Source organism: Pelophylax lessonae, assembly GCF_965119305.1.
Source record: "Pelophylax lessonae genome assembly, chromosome: 2".
NCBI classification, from domain to species: domain Eukaryota; kingdom Metazoa; phylum Chordata; class Amphibia; order Anura; family Ranidae; genus Pelophylax; species Pelophylax lessonae.
The window spans coordinates 584,036,873-584,057,958 of NC_138769.1; the positions used below are offsets into that span (position 1 = coordinate 584,036,873).

Genomic DNA, 21,086 nt, shown 5'->3' on the forward strand with positions numbered 1-21,086 from the left:
GTATGGAACAGGCAGCACCCTCAAATCTTCAGAAGTATGAGATGAACCCCAAAAACTTGGAAAGGTGGATCTCACACGTACCGACACAGATTATCACGCAATTTAATTGATCCCCAAAGGTTTTAATTGAATAGCGGAATAGAAAATATGATCAAAAAGAAAGTGTATGTATCTCACACGTACACCACCACACTAGGCCCCAATAACTATTGTTTGTACCCCTAAAAGGATGGTTGAGGAGTAGGAGGAGGAGTATGGAACAGGCAGCACCCTCAAATCTTCAGAAGTATGAGATGAACCCCAAAAACTTGGAAAGGTGGATCTCACACGTACCAACACAGACTATCACGCAAGTTAATTGATCCCCAAAGGTTTTAATTGAATAGCGGAATAGAAAATATGATCAAAAAGAAAGTGTATGTATCTCACACGTACACCACCACACTAGGCCCCAATTACTATTGTTTGTACCCCTAAAAGGATGGTTGAGCAGTAGGAGGAGGAGTATGGAACAGGCAGCACCCTCAAATCTTCAGAAGTATGAGATGAACCCCAAAAACTTGGAAAGGTGGATCTCACACGTACCGACACAGACTATCACGCAATTTAATTGATCCCCAAAGGTTTTAATTGAATAGCGGAATAGAAAATATGATCAAAAAGAAAGTGTATGTATCTCACACGTACACCACCACACTAGGCCCCAATTACTATTGTTTGTACCCCTAAAAGGATGGTTGAGGAGTAGGAGGAGGAGTATGGAACAGGCAGCACCCTCAAATCTTCAGAAGTATGAGATGAACCCCAAAAACTTGGAAAGGTGGATCTCACACGTACCGACACAGACTATCACGCAATTTAATTGATCCCCAAAGGTTTTAATTGAATAGCGGAATAGAAAATATGATCAAAAAGAAAGTGTATGTATCTCACACGTACACCACCACACTAGGCCCCAATTACTATTGTTTGTACCCCTAAAAGGATGGTTGAGGAGTAGGAGGAGGAGTATGGAACAGGCAGCACCCTCAAATCTTCAGAAGTATGAGATGAACCCCAAAAACTTGGAAAGGTGGATCTCACACGTACCGACACAGACTATCACGCAATTTAATTGATCCCCAAAGGTTTTAATTGAATAGCGGAATAGAAAATATGATCAAAAAGAAAGTGTATGTATCTCACACGTACACCACCGCACTAGGCCCCAATTACTATTGTTTGTACCCCTAAAAGGATGGTTGAGGAGTAGGAGGAGGAGTATGGAACAGGCAGCACCCTCAAATCTTCAGAAGTATGAGATGAACCCCAAAAACTTGGAAAGGTGGATCTCACACGTACCGACACAGACTATCTCGCAATTTAATTGATCCCCAAAGGTTTTAATTGAATAGCGGAATAGAAAATATGATCAAAAAGAAAGTGTATGTATCTCACACGTACACCACCACACTAGGCCCCAATTACTATTGTTTGTACCCCTAAAAGGATGGTTGAGGAGTAGGAGGAGGAGTATGGAACAGGCAGCACCCTCAAATCTTCAGAAGTATGAGATGAACCCCAAAAACTTGGAAAGGTGGATCTCACACGTACCGACACAGACTATCACGCAATTTAATTGATCCCCAAAGGTTTTAATTGAATAGCGGAATAGAAAATATGATCAAAAAGAAAGTGTATGTATCTCACACGTACACCACCACACTAGGCCCCAATTACTATTGTTTGTACCCCTAAAAGGATGGTTGAGGAGTAGGAGGAGGAGTATGGAACAGGCAGCACCCTCAAATCTTCAGAAGTATGAGATGAACCCCAAAAACTTGGAAAGGTGGATCTCACACGTACCGACACAGACTATCACGCAATTTAATTGATCCCCAAAGGTTTTAATTGAATAGCGGAATAGAAAATATGATCAAAAAGAAAGTGTATGTATCTCACACGTACACCACCACACTAGGCCCCAATTACTATTGTTTGTACCCCTAAAAGGATGGTTGAGCAGTAGGAGGAGGAGTATGGAACAGTCAGCACCCTGAAATCTTCAGAAGTATGAGATGAACCCCAAAAACTTGGAAAGGTGGATCTCACACGTACCGACACAGACTATCACGCAATTTAATTGATCCCCAAAGGTTTTAATTGAATAGCGGAATAGAAAATATGATCAAAAAGAAAGTGTATGTATCTCACACGTACACCACCACACTAGGCCCCAATTACTATTGTTTGTACCCCTAAAAGGATGGTTGAGGAGTAGGAGGAGTATGGAACAGGCAGCACCCTCAAATCTTCAGAAGTATGAGATGAACCCCAAAAACTTGGAAAGGTGGATCTCACACGTACCGACACAGACTATCACGCAATTTAATTGATCCCCAAAGGTTTTAATTGAATAGCGGAATAGAAAATATGATCAAAAAGAAAGTGTATGTATCTCACACGTACACCACCACACTAGGCCCCAATTACTATTGTTTGTACCCCTAAAAGGATGGTTGAGGAGTATGGAACAGGCAGCACCCTCAAATCTTCAGAAGTATGAGATGAACCCCAAAAACTTGGAAAGGTGGATCTCACACGTACCGACACAGACTATCACGCAATTTAATTGATCCCCAAAGGTTTTAATTGAATAGCGGAATAGAAAATATGATCAAAAAGAAAGTGTATGTATCTCACACGTACACCACCACACTAGGCCCCAATTACTATTGTTTGTACCCCTAAAAGGATGGTTGAGGAGTAGGAGGAGGAGTATGGAACAGGCAGCACCCTCAAATCTTCAGAAGTATGAGATGAACCCCAAAAACTTGGAAAGGTGGATCTCACACGTACCGACACAGACTATCACGCAATTTAATTGATCCCCAAAGGATTTAATTGAATAGCGGAATAGAAAATATGATCAAAAAGAAAGTGTATGTATCTTACACGTACACCACCACACTAGGCCCCAATTACTATTGTTTGTACCCCTAAAAGGATGGTTGAGCAGTAGGAGGAGGAGTATGGAACAGGCAGCACCCTCAAATCTTCAGAAGTATGAGATGAACCCCAAAAACTTGGAAAGGTGGATCTCACACGTACCGACACAGACTATCACACAATTTAATTGATCCCCAAAGGTTTTAATTGAATAGCGGAATAGAAAATATGATCAAAAAGAAAGTGTATGTATCTCACACGTACACCACCACACTAGGCCCCAATTACTATTGTTTGTACCCCTAAAAGGATGGTTGAGGAGTAGGAGGAGGAGTATGGAACAGGCAGCACCCTCAAATCTTCAGAAGTATGAGATGAACCCCAAAAACTTGGAAAGGTGGATCTCACACGTACCGACACAGACTATCACGCAATTTAATTGATCCCCAAAGGTTTTAATTGAATAGCGGAATAGAAAATATGATCAAAAAGAAAGTGTATGTATCTCACACGTACACCACCACACTAGGCCCCAATTACTATTGTTTGTACCCCTAAAAGGATGGTTGAGGAGTAGGAGGAGGAGTATGGAACAGGCAGCACCCTGAAATCTTCAGAAGTATGAGATGAACCCCAAAAACTTGGAAAGGTGGATCTCACACGTACCGACACAGACTATCACGCAATTTAATTGATCCCCAAAGGTTTTAATTGAATAGCGGAATAGAAAATATGATCAAAAAGAAAGTGTATGTATCTCACACGTACACCACCACACTAGGCCCCAATTACTATTGTTTGTACCCCTAAAAGGATGGTTGAGCAGTAGGAGGAGGAGTATGGAACAGGCAGCACCCTGAAATCTTCAGAAGTATGAGATGAACCCCAAAAACTTGGAAAGGTGGATCTCACACGTACCGACACAGACTATCACGCAATTTAATTGATCCCCAAAGGTTTTAATTGAATAGCGGAATAGAAAATATGATCAAAAAGAAAGTGTATGTATCTCACACGTACACCACCACACTAGGCCCCAATTACTATTGTTTGTACCCCTAAAAGGATGGTTGAGGAGTAGGAGGAGGAGTATGGAACAGGCAGCACCCTCAAATCTTCAGAAGTATGAGATGAACCCCAAAAACTTGGAAAGGTGGATCTCACACGTACCGACACAGACTATCACGCAATTTAATTGATCCCCAAAGGTTTTAATTGAATAGCGGAATAGAAAATATGATCAAAAAGAAAGTGTATGTATCTCACACGTACACCACCACACTAGGCCCCAATTACTATTGTTTGTACCCCTAAAAGGATGGTTGAGGAGTAGGAGGAGGAGTATGGAACAGGCAGCACCCTCAAATCTTCAGAAGTATGAGATGAACCCCAAAAACTTGGAAAGGTGGATCTCACACGTACCGACACAGACTATCACGCAATTTAATTGATCCCCAAAGGTTTTAATTGAATAGCGGAATAGAAAATATGATCAAAAAGAAAGTGTATGTATCTCACACGTACACCACCACACTAGGCCCCAATTACTATTGTTTGTACCCCTAAAAGGATGGTTGAGGAGTAGGAGGAGGAGTATGGAACAGGCAGCACCCTGAAATCTTCAGAAGTATGAGATGAACCCCAAAAACTTGGAAAGGTGGATCTCACACGTACCGACACAGACTATCACGCAATTTAATTGATCCCCAAAGGATTTAATTGAATAGCGGAATAGAAAATATGATCAAAAAGAAAGTGTATGTATCTCACACGTACACCACCACACTAGGCCCCAATTACTATTGTTTGTACCCCTAAAAGGATGGTTGAGCAGTAGGAGGAGGAGTATGGAACAGGCAGCACCCTCAAATCTTCAGAAGTATGAGATTGTGTTCACTGTACCCCACAAAGATTGTGTTCACTGCACCCCACAAAGATTGTGTTCACTGCACCTCAAAAAGGATTTTGTTCACTGCACCCCACAAAGATTGTGTTCACTGCACCCTAAAAGGATTTTGTTCACTGCACCCCAAAAAGATTGTGTTCACTGTACCCCCCAAAGATTGTGTTCACTGTACCCCACAAAGATTCTGTTCCCTGTACCCCACAAAGATTGTGTTCACTGCACCCCACAAAGGATTTTGTTCACTGCACCCCAAAAAGATTGTGTTCACTGCACTCCAAAAAGGATGTTGTTCACTGCACCCCAAAAAGGATTTTGTTCCATGCACCCCAAAAAGATTGTGTTCACTGCACCCCACAAAGATTGTGTTCACTTCACCCCACAAAGATTGTGTTCACTTCACCCCACAAAGGATTTTGTTCACTGCACCCCAAAAAGATTGTGTTCACTGTACCCCCCAAAGATTTTGTTCACTGCACCCCACAAAGGATTTTGTTCACTGCACCCCAAAAAGATTGTGTTCACTGTACCCCTCAAAGATTGTGTTCACTGCACCCCACAAAGATTCTGTTCACTGTACCCCACAAAGATTGTGTTCACTGCACCCCACAAAGGATTTTGTTCACTGCACCCCAAAAAGATTGTGTTCACTGCACCCCAAAAAGGATGTTGTTCACTGCACCCCAAAAAGGATTTTTTTCACTGCACCCCAAAAAGATTGTGTTCACTGCACCCCACAAAGATTGTGTTCACTGCACCCCACAAAGGATTTTGTTCACTGCACCCCAAAAAGATTGTGTTCACTGTACCCCCCAAAGATTGTGTTCACTGCACCCCACAAAGGATTTTGTTCACTGCACCCCAAAAAGATTGTGTTCACTGTACCCCCCAAAGATTGTGTTCACTGCACCCCACAAAGATTCTGTTCACTGTACCCCACAAAGATTGTGTTCACTGCACCCCACAAAGGATTTTGTTCACTGCACCCCAAAAAGATTGTGTTCACTGCACCCCAAAAAGGATTTTGTTCACTGCACCCCAAAAAGGATGTTGTTCACTGCACCCCAAAAAGGATTTTGTTCACTGCACCCCAAAAAGATTGTGTTCACTGCACCCCACAATGATTGTGTTCACTGCACCCCACAAAGGATTTTGTTCACTGCACCCCAAAAAGATTGTGTTCACTGCACCTCAAAAAGGATTTTGTTCACTGCACCCCAAAAAGGATGTTGTTCACTGCACCCCAAAAAGGATTTTGTTCACTCCACCCCAAAAAGATTGTGTTCACTGCACCCCACAAAGATTGTGTTCACTGCACCCCAAAAAGGATTTGTTCACTGCACCCCAAAAAGATTCTGTTCACTGCACCCCACAAAGATTGTGTTCACTGCACCCCAAAAAGGATGTTGTTCACTGCACCCCAAAAAGATTGTGTTCACTGCACCCCACAAAGATTCTGTTCACTGCACCCCACAAAGGATTTTGTTCACTGCACCCCAAAAAGATTGTAGTCACTGCACCCCAAAAAGGATGTTGTTCACTGCACCCCAAAAAGGATTTTGTTCACTGCACCCCAAAAAGATTTTGTTCACTGCACCCCAAAAAGGACGTTGTTCACTGCACCCCAAAAAGATTGTGTTCACTGCAGCCCAAAAAGATTGTGTTCACTGCAGCTCACACACAGAAAAATGGATGTGGATCTCTGACACCTGCCTATCTCCTATCCCACACCACACAGCAATATCGATTGTAGTTTGTAGAACACAGTTTCCCTAAAATTCAGCAGCAGCCTCTCCCTAACAGGATTGAGAAGAGATCGTAGATCGGGATTTAGTGCAGACCCCACCCCCCACACAGCAATATCGATTGTAGTTTGTAGAAGACACTGACCCTATAATTCAGCAGACTCTATCCCTAAAATGCCTACAACTCGCCCTGCCTAAACACTCCGACCTGTCCCTCAATTCTATCCGGACACAAATGGTTTTTTCCTGCCTGTCTTTCCCTAATCAGCAGCCAGCACGTTGATGTGTGCTCTGTCCCTGATCTAAGCAGCAGAATGAAGACGCTGCGGCTGCCTGGAACTTATAAAGACTTGGTCACATGCTTCAGACGGCCAATCACAGCTACTGAGACATTTGCAGGCATGGCTGGGATGGCTTAAGGCACACCAGTTAAACGATTGTTGATTGGCTGTTGAAAGCTCGCCATGAAAAGAGCGCCAAAGCATGCAAAACCCGGAAATAAAACGACCGAACACGGATTTTTACCCGAACATACAGTAAAGTGTCCGTGTCCGTGTTTGGGTACAAAAAATCCAATTATTCGGTACAAACACGAATAATACAGTCCGTGTTCGCTCAACACTATTCAGCAGTCATCCAATGGGAGCATGGATCTGCACATCTCTCTAAGAACTTAATGAATTCACTGATCAGCAGATATTACTGAGCCCCAGGACCAGGAATAACCACCTTAACCTGAAATTACTGCGCCTCATGTGCAGTATGTGAAAAATGCAATCCGGTGAGGACAGAAGAGACACCGCAGAAACATTTGGCAAAACCCCTGTATCCATTCCAGAGGATACAAATTGATCATATACAGATGCCAAAAAGCCCTAGTGGTGGTAGACATGTCCTCCGGTTGGCCAAAAGCCTACACCGTTACAAACATGACAGCCAAGGCCACAGCCAAGAAATTATTCAGTGAGATATTATGTAGACTTGGGGTCCCAGAGGTGATAGAGAGCGATCAGGGCACAGCTTTCACAGCAACTCTTACAAAAGAGATTTGGGCAGCACTGGGAGTTCAGTTTGCTCTACACACCTCATACCACCCTCGAAGTAGTGGGAAGGTAGAAAGGATGAATAGTACAATAAAGTATAGGATGTTAAAAATGTCCCAGGAAACCGGGATGAGTTGACCAGACAGTTTGCCCATTGCCCTGTTCAGTGTCATACACATCCCCCAGGGGAAACATTCCCTGTCTCCTTATGAACATTTGTTTGGTTCAGCCCCAAGACTGTTATTTCCCACAGCAGTTGCATTTACAATCTGATGTGTTAACTAGTTATGGTACACTTTTGTCTAAAGCAATAACTAATATCCGTTCGAGTATTTTCCTCCATTCCAGACCCAGAAACAGACCGGGAACCCACAGAAGACAAGATTCTGCCGGCAGCACAATGATTGTGCTATATATGCTTTTCTTTAAAAGTCTGATAAAAGCTCAGCAGGTGATTATCACCAAACCAGGTATAGTCACCCCTAATCATTATTTCACAGTTAAATAGGGTTATAGGGATAGATAGCACCTGACTGCCCTCTCCAAGCTGTATCGAGGGGGGTAGTGAGCTAGTTACCGCTCTCCTCTATATACGGCCTCCAAAAAAGTTCCGGTCGAGTGTGGGCCAGGTGAATAGGCGCTCTAGTAGTAATAGGGACAGATTGAAATAGACATTCCAAGGGGGGAAACTGTAATGGATGTAATACTGGTTATATTAGTGAAATGCCTATTTCAACTTATGGTGCATACCTCATGTATATATGTATATATGTTACTGCTGAGATTCACTACCTTACTCAAAATGCAATTAGATCACCCCTCCTTTCGGAGAAGCAAGATGGCGATTGAACATGGAGACAACACCCAAAACACCCAAAATAAAACCTCGTCATGTCCTGGAAGAAAGACATAGACACATAGATACTCCAATCACCCAATCACCACCTTATACAGTATATGACTATTTCCTGTTTATGACTTTCCTCAGTCTTTATAAGAACAAAAGAGGAACTAATAAATCAGAATGAACTATTTTGATGACTGTCAGAGTTTGGTCATTTCAGGGTGCGCACATGAATGTCCTCGCTTCGGCAGGACATATAGGCAGGACATATACTAAAATTGGGAAGGCAGTAGATATATCTGAAGATTGTTCTGGTCCAAATCCAAAACACAACTAAATCTACACGCGTGCCACGGGTTACATGCTTGACGGCCGTCAGAAGGTTCACCCAGTGGGCAGTAAAAGTGATATACCTTCCCTGCCCGTGTTTACTAGACCATGTGTCTGTGGTCAGATGTATCTTGGCACCAACACTGTGTGCCAGAGATATATTCACTTGCCACTTAACATGGCCATACAGCTCTGGAATGCCCTTCTGCGAGAAATATTTCCTGCCTGGGACCTTCCATTGTGGTGTTCCAATGGCCACAAATTTCCGAAAAGCATCCGAGTCCACCAGTTGATATGGTAGTAGTTGGCGGGCTATCAGTTCCGACAAGCCAACAGTCAAACGTTGGGCAAAAGGGTTATCTGGCGTCATCATTTTTTTTTACGCTCCAACATTTGGGCCACAGAAGCCTGCCTTTTTCCAGAACAACGTGGCGACGGCATCATGGAAGGTGGAGTGGAGGACAAAAGTGAGGAGAGAGGAGAAGGAGAAGAGGCTGGACGGTGAGAGCCTGGAGTGTGGCTTTGTGGGTTCTGAGGGTGTTGCTCCCACTGGGCTCGGTGATGGGAGTTCAGGTGCCTTCTTAAGGCGGTTGTCCCTAGGTGAGTGTTGGGCTTACCCCGACTTATTCGTTGACTGCAAAGGCTGCAGATGGCAACACTGTTGTCAGCAACGGACACATTAAAAAAAGCCCACACTGCGGAGACATGTGCCGGCGTCCTGGGAGCGGCAGATGTCACTGTACATGGTTGATGGCTCGCTCCTGATACATTTGCAGTCTGCTTTGTACCTCTTGTGCAATGCAAGTTCTGCCTGCCTCTCCTCCCTATCTGCTGGTCCGTCTTTCCCTCTGAACTCCCCTCCTCTTCCTCTTTTGTGGGCACCCATGTGACGTCCATAGACACGTCATCATCCACGTCACCTTCCCCACCACTAACATTCGAGATCTCGGAGTAGGCAGCAACAGCGGGGACAAACCTCCTTGGGCTGATATGGGTACTGTCGTCAGACTGATGAGTGGCGGCTGTTGCTACCTCCTCTTCCTGATCCGATGCCAACAATGGCTGCGCATTGCAAATCTCTTGTGATGGATCAGAAAATTATTCCAGTGACTAAAGCAGGGGGTATGTGGTGGTGGTGTTTGTGGTGGTGTCTTTGGGGGTGCACACAGCAGAGAGTGAAGAGGGTGCAGATAGAGAGGATGAGGAGGTTGCAGAAGAGGAAGGCTGAGTGACTCACTCAACCAAGTCTGGTGCGTCCTTTGACGTAATCGAACGCACCTTCTGAAACTTCACACTTTGGCTCCGGCCTACTGCTCCTGCCCTACCCCTACCCCCCCTGCGTAAGTGTCTGCCTCTTCCTCTGCCTGTCATGTTTTTAAGTTACCCTGTGACAAAAGTCTCTAGAGAATCGCAGTATATCTTGAAAAATGTATATAACACCCCGCTTCAATCTGTGGTATTGGGGGGCCACAGGTTTATCACACCAGTTCTACAAATAATTGGCCAGTAACTGTTGTCACTGTGTGTAGCACAGTTAACACAGCAAAAGAGGCCACATTTTTGCAGGACTAAAATACACTCTTATTAAAGTACACTGTTAAATAACACCCAACTTCAATATGTGGTATTGGGGGGCCACTGGTCTATCACACCAGTTGTTCAAAAAATTGGCAATTGAGTTTGGCACTATGTGTATCAGAGTTAACAAAGCAAAAGAGGCAATATTGTTGCAGGACACAAATACACTTGTAAAAGTATACTCAGATAACACCCCGCTTCAATATGTGGTATTGGGGGGCCACAGGTTTATTACACCGGTTCTACAAATAATTGGCCAGTAACTGTTGTCACCGTGTGTAGCACAGTTAACACAGCAAGAGAGGCCAAATTTTTGCAGGACTAAAATACACTCTTAAAAAAGTATACTGTTAAATAACATCCCACTTCAATATGTGGTATTGGGGGGCCACTGGTCTATCACACCAGTTGTTCAAAAAATTGGTCAGGGAGTTTGGCACTGTGTGTATCAGACTTAACTCAGCAAAAGAGGCAATATTGTTGCAGGACACAAATACACTTATAAAAGTATACTCAGATAACACCCCACTTCATTATGTGGTATTGGGGGGCCACTGGTCTATCACACCAGTTGTTGAAAAAATTGTCCAGGGAGTTTGGCACTGTGTGTATCAGACTTAACTCAGCAAAAGAGGCAATATTGTTGTAGGACACAAATACACTTGTAAAAGTATACTCAGATAACACCCCACTTCATTATGTGGTATTGGGGGGGCACTGGTCTATCACACCAGTTGTTGAAAAAGTTGTCCAGGGAGTTTGGCACTGTGTGTATCAGACTTAACTCAGCAAAAGAGGCAATATTGTTGCAGGACACAAATACACTTGTAAAAGTATACTCAGATAACACCCCACTTCAATATGTGGTATACCTGCCCTTAACCTGAAAAGATACTAGTAGACCTATACCGAAATACCAGACCTGAAAAGGACTTTTGTGGATCTTAACAGAGCAATTTGTGTCTTGCAATCTCTCCCTCATGAACACAGCCAACCTCTCCCTACGCTGACAAAAAGCAGAATGTAAAATGGCCGACAGCTCAGGTCTATTTATAGGGTAGGGGGCATGTCTATGTGCTGAAATGTTTCAATTGGCTCTCCCGTTCCACCTGACGGCTGTGTCATGGGTCAAAGTTCTCCCCAATGTAAACTAATATGGCCGCCGCGAACAACGCCATGTGTTCGCAAAATTGGCAGGTAGCGAACAAGCAAAATTTGCCGCGAACCGACCGCCGGGCGAACCGCAAGGCCATCTCTAATTGTGAAGTGGAAGGAAAATGATAAATGGCCTTTGGCCAATCACGGATATTGTGCTGTGATTGGCCAAAGCATACAGGTCAAGGTGCATGATTTGGCCAATCACAAACATTGCATTATGGCAGGCGAATTTCCCGTGAACGGCCCCGTTTGTTCGTTGTTCTACGAACGAACGAGCACCCGATGTTCGAGTCAAACTTAGCTTAGCTTCGACTCGAACTCGAAGCTCATCCCTAATTACCAATACACAGAATATACTGTATATGTCACTGTATACTGCACATGTGTTGAGTAGCATGGGGGGGAGGGGGGAGGGGGGTGGGTAAGCAGCTATTTCACTTGCCCTGCTGTCCTGGGTTTGAACTTGGCACACAGCTTGCATGGAGCTTTGTATGTTCTGCCTATGTTTGAAGTTTACTCCCAAAAAACATAGTGATCGGTTGATTTTCTTCCTCACATTTTTGCCATAAAATATTTGAGTGAGGCATAAATAAAAGATTGCGGGCTCATTCTGGAACACAAGGACTGATCTACTGTAAATGGTTCAACACTAAAACAGATGGGAAAAGATGGGAAATAGAAAATACCTGTCTTTGCTACATTAGAACAATTAAATGTTTGGGCAAATATGTAGATGTATAACACTTTGTTTGTTTTGTTCTATAAATGTTCTCCCCAGGGGCTTGCAGTTTTATAGCTGAATCTCCTGAATATCCCTATACGCACTGGCTTAATGCAATGTAAATAAAATATATACAGTCTGGAGTTATTAATATGATTTGATTAATATGATGTGTTTTATGTATAAATTGAAAGAAAATAAAACAATATACTCAAAATGTACTGTCATTCAACTCTTTATTATCATGCTGATCTTATTTAAACATCATAGGTGAAATAGTATTCAATGCAACAAGCTTGTTTCTCTTCAAAAATGCTTTAGAAAGGGTTCTTTGATTAGACGTTCTAAAAGAAGCAAAAGAAAAGGATTATGGTTGTTAGCCAATTAATAAAGGCAAAACTTTTTTTTTTTTTTCATTTTGGATAGAGTGGGGACGTTATAACCCCTATCAGGTTTATTTTTGCCATCTGTATCCCATTGGGGAGATTTCCCTTCACTTCCTTTCCTCACAGGCACAGACACAGCAAAACACATGAGCAGAGGGCAGGGCCGAGCCATGCTGTGTGTGTCTGTAGATGCACACAACCCTACTCAGGAGCGAGCTTGCATGAGTACCCCCATAGCAAGGGGCTTGCTAAAAAGGCATTCAGAGAAGAGGAGGAGCAGAAAGAGCCAGCTGGGGACCCAAGAAGAGTAAGTTCAGGGCTGCATTGTGCAATACCATAAGTATACCGTGTTTAAGTTTTTTAATTAAAAAAAAATACACTTTAAGGGAATCCATTGCCCCCTTGAACTAGTGTCTCCATTGGAAGACTTCTCCTTTATTACTATTCTAGGGACCACCTAAAATGTATGATTTTCCTTTACTTTCACTTTCAGTGATAAGATAACAGTAAATAGTACAAATAGAGAATGTGAATCTCCGGCTGGCACAGATGGAAATAAAATTTGATCGGGGTTCTAATCCCTCTCGACTCTATCCAAAAACTTAAAAGAAAACAGTATTACCTGCAGTTCAACTTTAAGTTCTCCCCTACAAAGAGTGCAAGCTCTCCATTGAAAACTTAAGTACCTCTCTGTTTTACAATTCTAATAATGGTTCATTTACCTATTTGTAAATAGTGGCAGATTAATGAACCAGTAAAGGCAGTAGCATGTGGAAGCTCTTTCTGCTAGTTATTTCATGTCAGTTTTATTCACACAATGCTGCATGCGTAACAGGGTCAGGGTGATTCCTATGTGAAATGCAGCAATCTACTCGTAAAGAATTTCTACAAGGTCACCCTTATTGAAATTATTGGCTAAAAACACCTGTGTGACCCAGCTCTAAATCACAGAACAGATCGGATTATTTTACTTTAGGCAGAGACAGATGGAAGCAAAACAGTGTAATTTTTCCTGAATACTCCACCAGGTCATTGGCTTATTTGCATGTGACAACACTTGAATTGATTTTTGCTGAGCTGTGCAAAGTAAAGTAAAAGGCCCGGGTATTTATCTGGGAAGGTCATATTGGTGACTTACGCTGTTGATCCAGGAGATGTAGGCAGACACTCTGGTGAACACGGATGGTTTCTGGAAATAGTTGCATCCAAGAGAGGATCCAAAGCTGACAATGCCATGGACTTGGTACACACCATTGATGGCACAGTTCAGGGGTCCACCGGAATCACCCTGAAATTGTAAGAAAAGAAGTAAAATATTGTTGAAATCACTACAATCACTTGTTTCATAATTGATTTTTAAGAAGGCATGGTGTTAAGTATCCTCATTATTTGAAACTATATAATAGGCTGACAATATGTTGTACAAAGTTCGCTAAATATTTTTTCAAGATCTCAAAGTGACTTGTATTTATAGGAGCATCTAAATCAAGTTCAGCTAATGACACTGCTGCATGCACTTTAGTTAGAGTAGAACATTCAGTAATTATGGCTTTACAAATCATGTAGCAATATAATTGTGATGAATATAAATATAAATTGATAAAATTCCATATATTGTAAGAAATGTAGGGAAGTTTAGCAGTAAGTGTCATGATATGTTTCTGTTCTTATGTAAGATTGCTAAACCCTGAAAGCAGAGGTGTCCTACCTGCTCTATCCTTGTATATTATATCACAGTTATCCTTGTATGTATAAATAAATTCATTGTGATCTCACAGATTGTAAAGTGACATGGAATTTTGTATATTTCCACTTTATAGAAAAAGAATTGTAGAAATATTAATATTTCCGATAATGATCATAAAAACAACAATATTTTAACTGGGGATTGGTTTTCCGGTTATATACAAACTGCAAAATTAGTAGAAAAAGGTTATAAAAAAGGAAACTCACGTTGCAAGATGCCTTGACTCCGTCACCACCAGAACAGATCATATTGCTCTTAACAGTGCTGCCCCACCAGGCGCTCAAGGAGCAGGTAGAGTAGGCAACCGTAGGCAGAGTGACCTGCTGGAGGATGCTGGGCAGAGAACCACCAGCTGCAGACAAAGAAAGGTTTGCATTACAGCCATTGCAAAGATAAAACTTATGTACAGTGATTGGTAAACCAGAAGAACAAGTGATTCCCTGGTTCAATCACTCTGATGTACTATTATTTACTTTATTTACGGCCGACAATCGGTACGTGTGTACGGGGCTTTATACTATGATTTTTCTGTACTATGTTCTTTAACCACTTAAGCCCCAGAAGATTTTACCCCCTTCCTGACCAGGGTTTTTTTTGCGATTTTTTACTGCATGATTTTAATGGACAATTGCGCGGTCATGCGACGCTGTACCTAAACGAATTTCATGTCCTTTTTTTCCCACAAACAGAGCTTTCTTTTGGTGGTATTTGATCACCTGTGCGATTTTTTGATCATGCGCTATAAACAAAAAAAGAGCATACATTTTGCAAAAATAACAATATTTTTCACATTTTTTTATATGAAATTCCCCCCAAAAAAAATGTAAAAATCTAAATTTTTTAACATTTTCGGCCAATTTGTTTTATGCTACATATGTTTGGTAAAAAAAATCGCAAAAAGCGTATTTTGATTGGTTTGCGCAAAAGTTATTGCGTTTACTAACAAAGGGAAAGATTTCTGTCATTTTTGGTGTTTTTTTTTAACGAGTAATGGCGGCGATCTGCGTTTTTTTTTTGCAGGACTGCGACATTGCAGCGGACAGATCGGACCCTTGACTGACATTTTTGACACTTTTGGGGTTACCAGTGACATTACTACAGTAATCAGTGCTATACATATGCACTGTTACTGTAAAAATTACACTGGCAGGGAAGGGGTTAACTGTATTGGAGAGGGAGGGGATAAGTGTGTCCTAGGGGCATGCTTCTAACTGTGATGGGACATGGCTACTAGTGTAAAAACAGAGATCAATGGTCCTACATAGTAGAACCGTCTGATATCCATTTTTACACAGGGGAGAATGACAGGCGGCTTGTTTACATTAGCCGCCTGCCTCTCTCCCTCTCTACTGACGATCGCCGAGTAACCAGCGGACATCGGGTCCGCCGGTCACACGCACTGACTCCTTAGTGAACGAGCCTGGGCGGGCGCACGCCTCAGCGGGCGCGCGCTCGCCCGCTATTGGCTCACAAACCGGTGACAGGCTAGTGACGTATATATACGTCACTTTGCCTGGCCGGGGCTGACCGCCGCAGTATACAGTGGGTACGGAAAGTATTCAGACCCCCTTAAATTTTTCACTCTTTGTTATATTGCAGCCATTTGCTAAAATCATTTAAGTTCATTCTTCTTCCTCATGAATGTACACATAGCACCCCCATACTGACAGAAAAACACAGAATTGTTGACATTGTTGCAGATTTATTAAAAAAGAAAAACTGAAATATCACATGGTCCTAAGTATTCAGACCCTTTGCTGTGACACTCATATATTTAACTCAGGTGCTTTCCATTTCTTCTGATCATCCTTGAGATGGTTCTACATCTTCATTTGAGTCCAGCTGTGTTTGATTATACTGATTGGACTTGATTAGGAAAGCCACACACCTGTCTATATAAGACCTTCCAGATCACAATGCATGTCAGAGCAAATGAGAATCATGAGGTCAAAGGAACTGCCTGAAGAGCTCAGAGACAGAATTGTGGCAAGGCACAGATCTGGCCAAGGTTACAAAAAGATTTCTGCTGCACTTAAGGTTCCTAAGAGCACAGTGGCCTCCATAATCCTCAAATGGAAGACGTTTGGGACGACCAGAACCCTTCCTAGAGCTGGCTGTCCGGCCAAACTGAGCTATCGGGGGAGAAGAGCCTTGGTGAGAGAGGTAAAGAAGAACCCAAAGATCACTGGGGCTGAGCTCCAGAGATGCAGTCAGGAGATGGGAGAAAGTTGTAGAAAGTCAACCATCACTGCAGCCCTCCACCAGTCTGGGCTTTATGGCAGAGTGGCCTGACGGAAGCCTCTCCTGAGTGTAAGACACATGAAAGCCTGCATGGAGTTTGCTAAAAAACACCTGAAGGACTCCAAGATGGGGAGAAATAAGATTCTCTGGTCTGATGAGACCAAAATAGAACTTTTTGGCCTTAATTCTAAGCGGTATGTGTGGAGAAAACCAGGCACTGCTCATCACCTGTCCAATACAGTCCCAACAGTGAAGCATGGTGGTGGCAGCATCATGCTGTGGGGGTGTTTTTCAGCTGCAGGGACAGGACGACTGGTTGCAATCGAGGGAAAGATGAATGCGGCCAAGTACAGGGATATCCTGGACAAAAACCTTCTCCAGAGTGCTCTGGACCTCAGACTGGGCCGAAGGTTTACCTTCCAACAAGACAATGACCCTAAGCACACAGCTAAAATAACGAAGGAGTGGCTTCACAACAACTCCGTGACTGTTCTTGAATGGCCCAGCCAAAGCCCTGACTTAAACCCAATTGAGCATCTCTGGAGAGACCTAAAAATGTCTGTCCACCAATGTTTACCATCCATCCTGACAGAACTGGAGAGGATCTGCAAGGAGGAATGGCAGAGGATCCCCAAATCCAGGTGTGAAAGACTTGTTGTATCTTTCCCAAAAAGACTCCTGGCTGTATTAGATCAAAAGGGGGCTTCTACTAAATACTGAGCAACGGGTCTGAATACTTAGGACCATGTGATATTTCAGTTTTTCTTTTTTAATAAATCTGCAACAATGTCAACAATTCTGTGTTTTTCTGTCAGTATGGGGTGCTATGTGTACATTCATGAGGAAGAAGAATGAACTTAAATGATTTTAGCAAATGGCTGCAATATAACAAAGAGTGAAAAATTTAAGGGGGTCTGAATACTTTCCGTACCCACTGTATGTACTTGCGGCGGTCGGCAAGTGGTTAAATAACCCAGCTTCACATTTCCTTTGTTGAATTGTACTCTAATTCTGTGCCTTCTACTACCATCTACAATGCATTTTTCTTAATGTGCTATATTTACTTAAAACCACAATTTTATACCAAATAAAAAGTTTGTAGACAAAAAAGAACAAGTGATTCACAAATGTTGCCTATTCTGCAGGGATCATGCAATTCAGTAATTTAGGCAATATTGAATTTTAAATTGTACGATTCCCTGCAGATTGTTCAAATCTGCATGCATAAATGCAAGTGAATCAAAAATATTGCAATTTGCCTGGTAACTAGTTGGTTCTCTCTTTGCTGGTAATACTTCCATAGAAGAGTCAATCAGGTTGATTTACTAAAGGCAAATAAACTATGCACTTTACAAAGTGCACTTCCACTTTTTAAGTGCAGCTGCTTCAGAGCTTAGTAAATGAGGTAAACATGATTGCACATGATTTGGAAGTCAGAAGAGCTTCTGCTTATTTACTAAGCTCTGGAGCAACTGCACTTGCAGAGTGCATCTGCACTTTGCAAAGTACACAGTCTATTTGCCTTTAGTAAATCAACCCCTATGAGTCACGATTATGCAGTACACTAGCTTAATGGGTAAGTGGTGTGTCACACCAATTACAAAGTTGTGCATGTAATCTCTGATAGCCAGGTTTGCATTCATTAACAACAAATGTAACAACACATGCATTTTTAAAAAATACAAAACAGGCTCACATTATAGAACTTGCCAGGGGCTTACTTGATATTTCTGTAGCACTACTTCCAATCAGCAGAGGGGATATGTTTTGAGTAAAGCTACAAACATATAGCATATCTGTCTTAAACACACTTTTACACTATTTCTTTTCTGAAATGCTTCTGCACACCACAGTTGGTAACCCCCTACCGACTATTTTAACAGAACTATGTCACTAATCTTCACTATGATGGAATCAATACTTACTGCTGGTTCTTCCCCAGCCAGTGACAACGCAGTTGAAGTTGTTTGCCAGAATGTAGCCATCACTTGGCAGAGAAGCCACTTTCACAGCGGAGTTCAGGGTAGCGCTGGAGGCCAGCCACAGGATAGCGATATCATAGCTATAAATTATACAAAGTAGCAAACATTGACATGAGTGCTTTACACTCACAAAAATAGACAAAACATAATGACATTTGCACAGTCTTCTGTCCATGATAAGAGACAAGACAAAATACTAAGGGCATTGACATATTGGTTAATGGCAGGGGTAAACCTCCCATATAACGCCAATGTACTGAGTGGCAAAGCTACTAGCACTATGACCTTCCAGAGCTGTGGTCTGGGGCTAAGATTCTATCAGAGAAAATGCATGGAATTTGTTTGCTGGTGTTTCTGATGTTTGCTTGGATTTCCCCCAGGTGCTCTCTTTTCTCTCTACAATCATAAAATATACTTGTAGGTGAATAAGCTTCCACCAAAACTGTCCCTAGGTTTTGTGGGCCTGTACAATTGTGATATAAATGCTAGACTGAGAACTTTTTGGAGATATGTGAATCATTCTATGGTTTAAAAATAAACTCTTAAGCTTTTCCAAGCAAGAAGCAAGATTTTTATGTAGGACAGGACTGGCCATAGGCAACTCAAAATTTGGCCGATTCAGCCAGAAGAGATTTTATCCATGGGTGGCTCTACAAGGACCAGCTGGTTGGACAAATGTTGATTTAAAAATCAACTGAGCCAGGTGAAAAGTATTGGCTGAGCAGTGACTGTATCCTATTAGATGCAGTCACTGTTTAGGTAATCAGGCAGCTGCAGGTGTTATGGCTGCTGAATACAGTTTTTGTCAGCGGAAATTCCCCCATCTATTCTGTTTAGCATGCATGGGGAAATCCACTGATTCCCCTATAGCCTGAATAGGAGAAAATTGAGCTGTGCATGGCTAACGTAATACTAGTATTCCTATTTACTATCAGGAAATTGGAGGTCACAGAGAAGTTTACCAGGTTTGTAAGTGAAAGCAGAGACTATTCATTATGATATTCCAGAGAACTTACAGTAAGTCTATTTAATCTTTTCCACATGACTTTGTTGCAAAGTCAAGTCCTGCGACTTAAAAGTTCTGAAAATTATAATAGTTGTGGCTAAATTGCAACATGTGTAAGGTATTCTGGGTTATATCACCACCTACAGGTTTCTATTGGCTGCATGTAAGCTATATTGTACATTTAATGGATTAATATGAAATAGAAAGTCTGCTCTAACTTGTGCCTCTTCAGCAGAATAGTTGCTGTTTTTAAATGTTTACATTGTACTTAATGCCACCTTATCCACTTTTATGTAAAAGGGCATTTATATGACTGTGAGTAAACAACAGATCTATTGCCATGTTTCAGCTTTTTACCCAGCAGCGACGTTGTTTCTGTTCCAGCTGGCGTGCTTTCTAATTGAAGATACAGAGATGTACTGTTCAGTACCATCACTAGCGCTAAGGCTGTGGTCTCCCAGGGCAACACGGAAGGTTTGAACACTAGGGAAAAATAGAAAGATTAAAGAAAATGAGAGATGTTTCTAATATTAGACATGTAATGCATTTCGTAGGTAAATAAAAGTTAGTACCTGCAGGAATATCATACATCTATTGCCCTCTCTGCCCCTTGTTAAAGCAGAGAGAGCACAGGAGGAATATGTCGATGATGAAGCTATCGATTGCCAGTGCAGTTACCTCAGACAGAAGTTGTATGGTAAGCTATTTAAATGCTGGCTTGGCAACACCTAAACAAACATTGTTATCTTACCCCATTCAGCTCAAAGTTATAGTGTCTGTATAAAGGGGCTCCCCTCCCACTGTTATTTACCCTCTCAGTGCTCCCCCACAGTTTCTTCCTCCATTGCAGCCAGCACAAGAATCCACAGTATTGGCAGACACTATGGGGAGTGGCGGTGTCACTCTCTCTGTCATGTGACAGTGTTTCTCTTCTCGCTAAATGTGCACTTTATTCAGATTAGTACTAAAGTATTTGGACATTCACTGGGGTTACAGCACACATCAGGATAACAGAAAAGTAGATAATGGAGGGATCGGGGAGTCAAACCCCCCCCCTCCCTTCCCAAATTAGATTCTGTGCAGTGCCAAAGCTAGTGCTGACAGCTGCACTGGGCATCCAAAACAGGAGCCACTCCTGCAGCCTGTCAGTTCAGAGCAAGGGAGGCTGCTCCTCACCTGCTCCACTCACCTGAACCATGTTGGCATTCATGGTTCCCTCAATGAACTGTAGCTCCCCAGTGCTAGCAGCACTCATGCAGCCCCAGACCATGGCACTCCTACCACCATGCTTGACTGTAGGCAAGACACACTTGTCTTTGTACTCCTCACCTGGTTGCCGCCACTCACGCTTGACACCATTTGAACCAAATATGTTTAACTTGGTCTCATCAGACCACAGGACATGGTTCCAGTAATCCATGTCATTAGTCTGCTTGTCTTCAGCAAACCGTTTGCAGGCTTTTTGTGCATCATC

The 21,086-nt window shown here is 42.4% G+C and overlaps 1 protein-coding gene across 1 annotated transcript in view; it reads right to left on the reverse strand.

Moving 5' to 3' along the window:
• Positions 1-12,469: 12,469 nt before the first annotated feature.
• The window catches only part of LOC309548196 (chymotrypsin-like elastase family member 1), a gene marked incomplete at its 5' end in the record, with an annotated part of 43,661 nt that continues 35,044 nt past the window's right edge, over positions 12,470-21,086 (reverse strand). Inside the window, 5 exons of the mRNA XM_082248151.1 lie at positions 12,470-12,594; positions 13,775-13,924; positions 14,590-14,735; positions 18,550-18,686; positions 19,970-20,095. Of these exons, the coding sequence (XP_082104277.1) occupies positions 12,586-12,594; positions 13,775-13,924; positions 14,590-14,735; positions 18,550-18,686; positions 19,970-20,095 (568 nt within the window). The 3' untranslated portion in view covers positions 12,470-12,585. The remainder of the gene's footprint in view (positions 12,595-13,774; positions 13,925-14,589; positions 14,736-18,549; positions 18,687-19,969; positions 20,096-21,086) is intronic.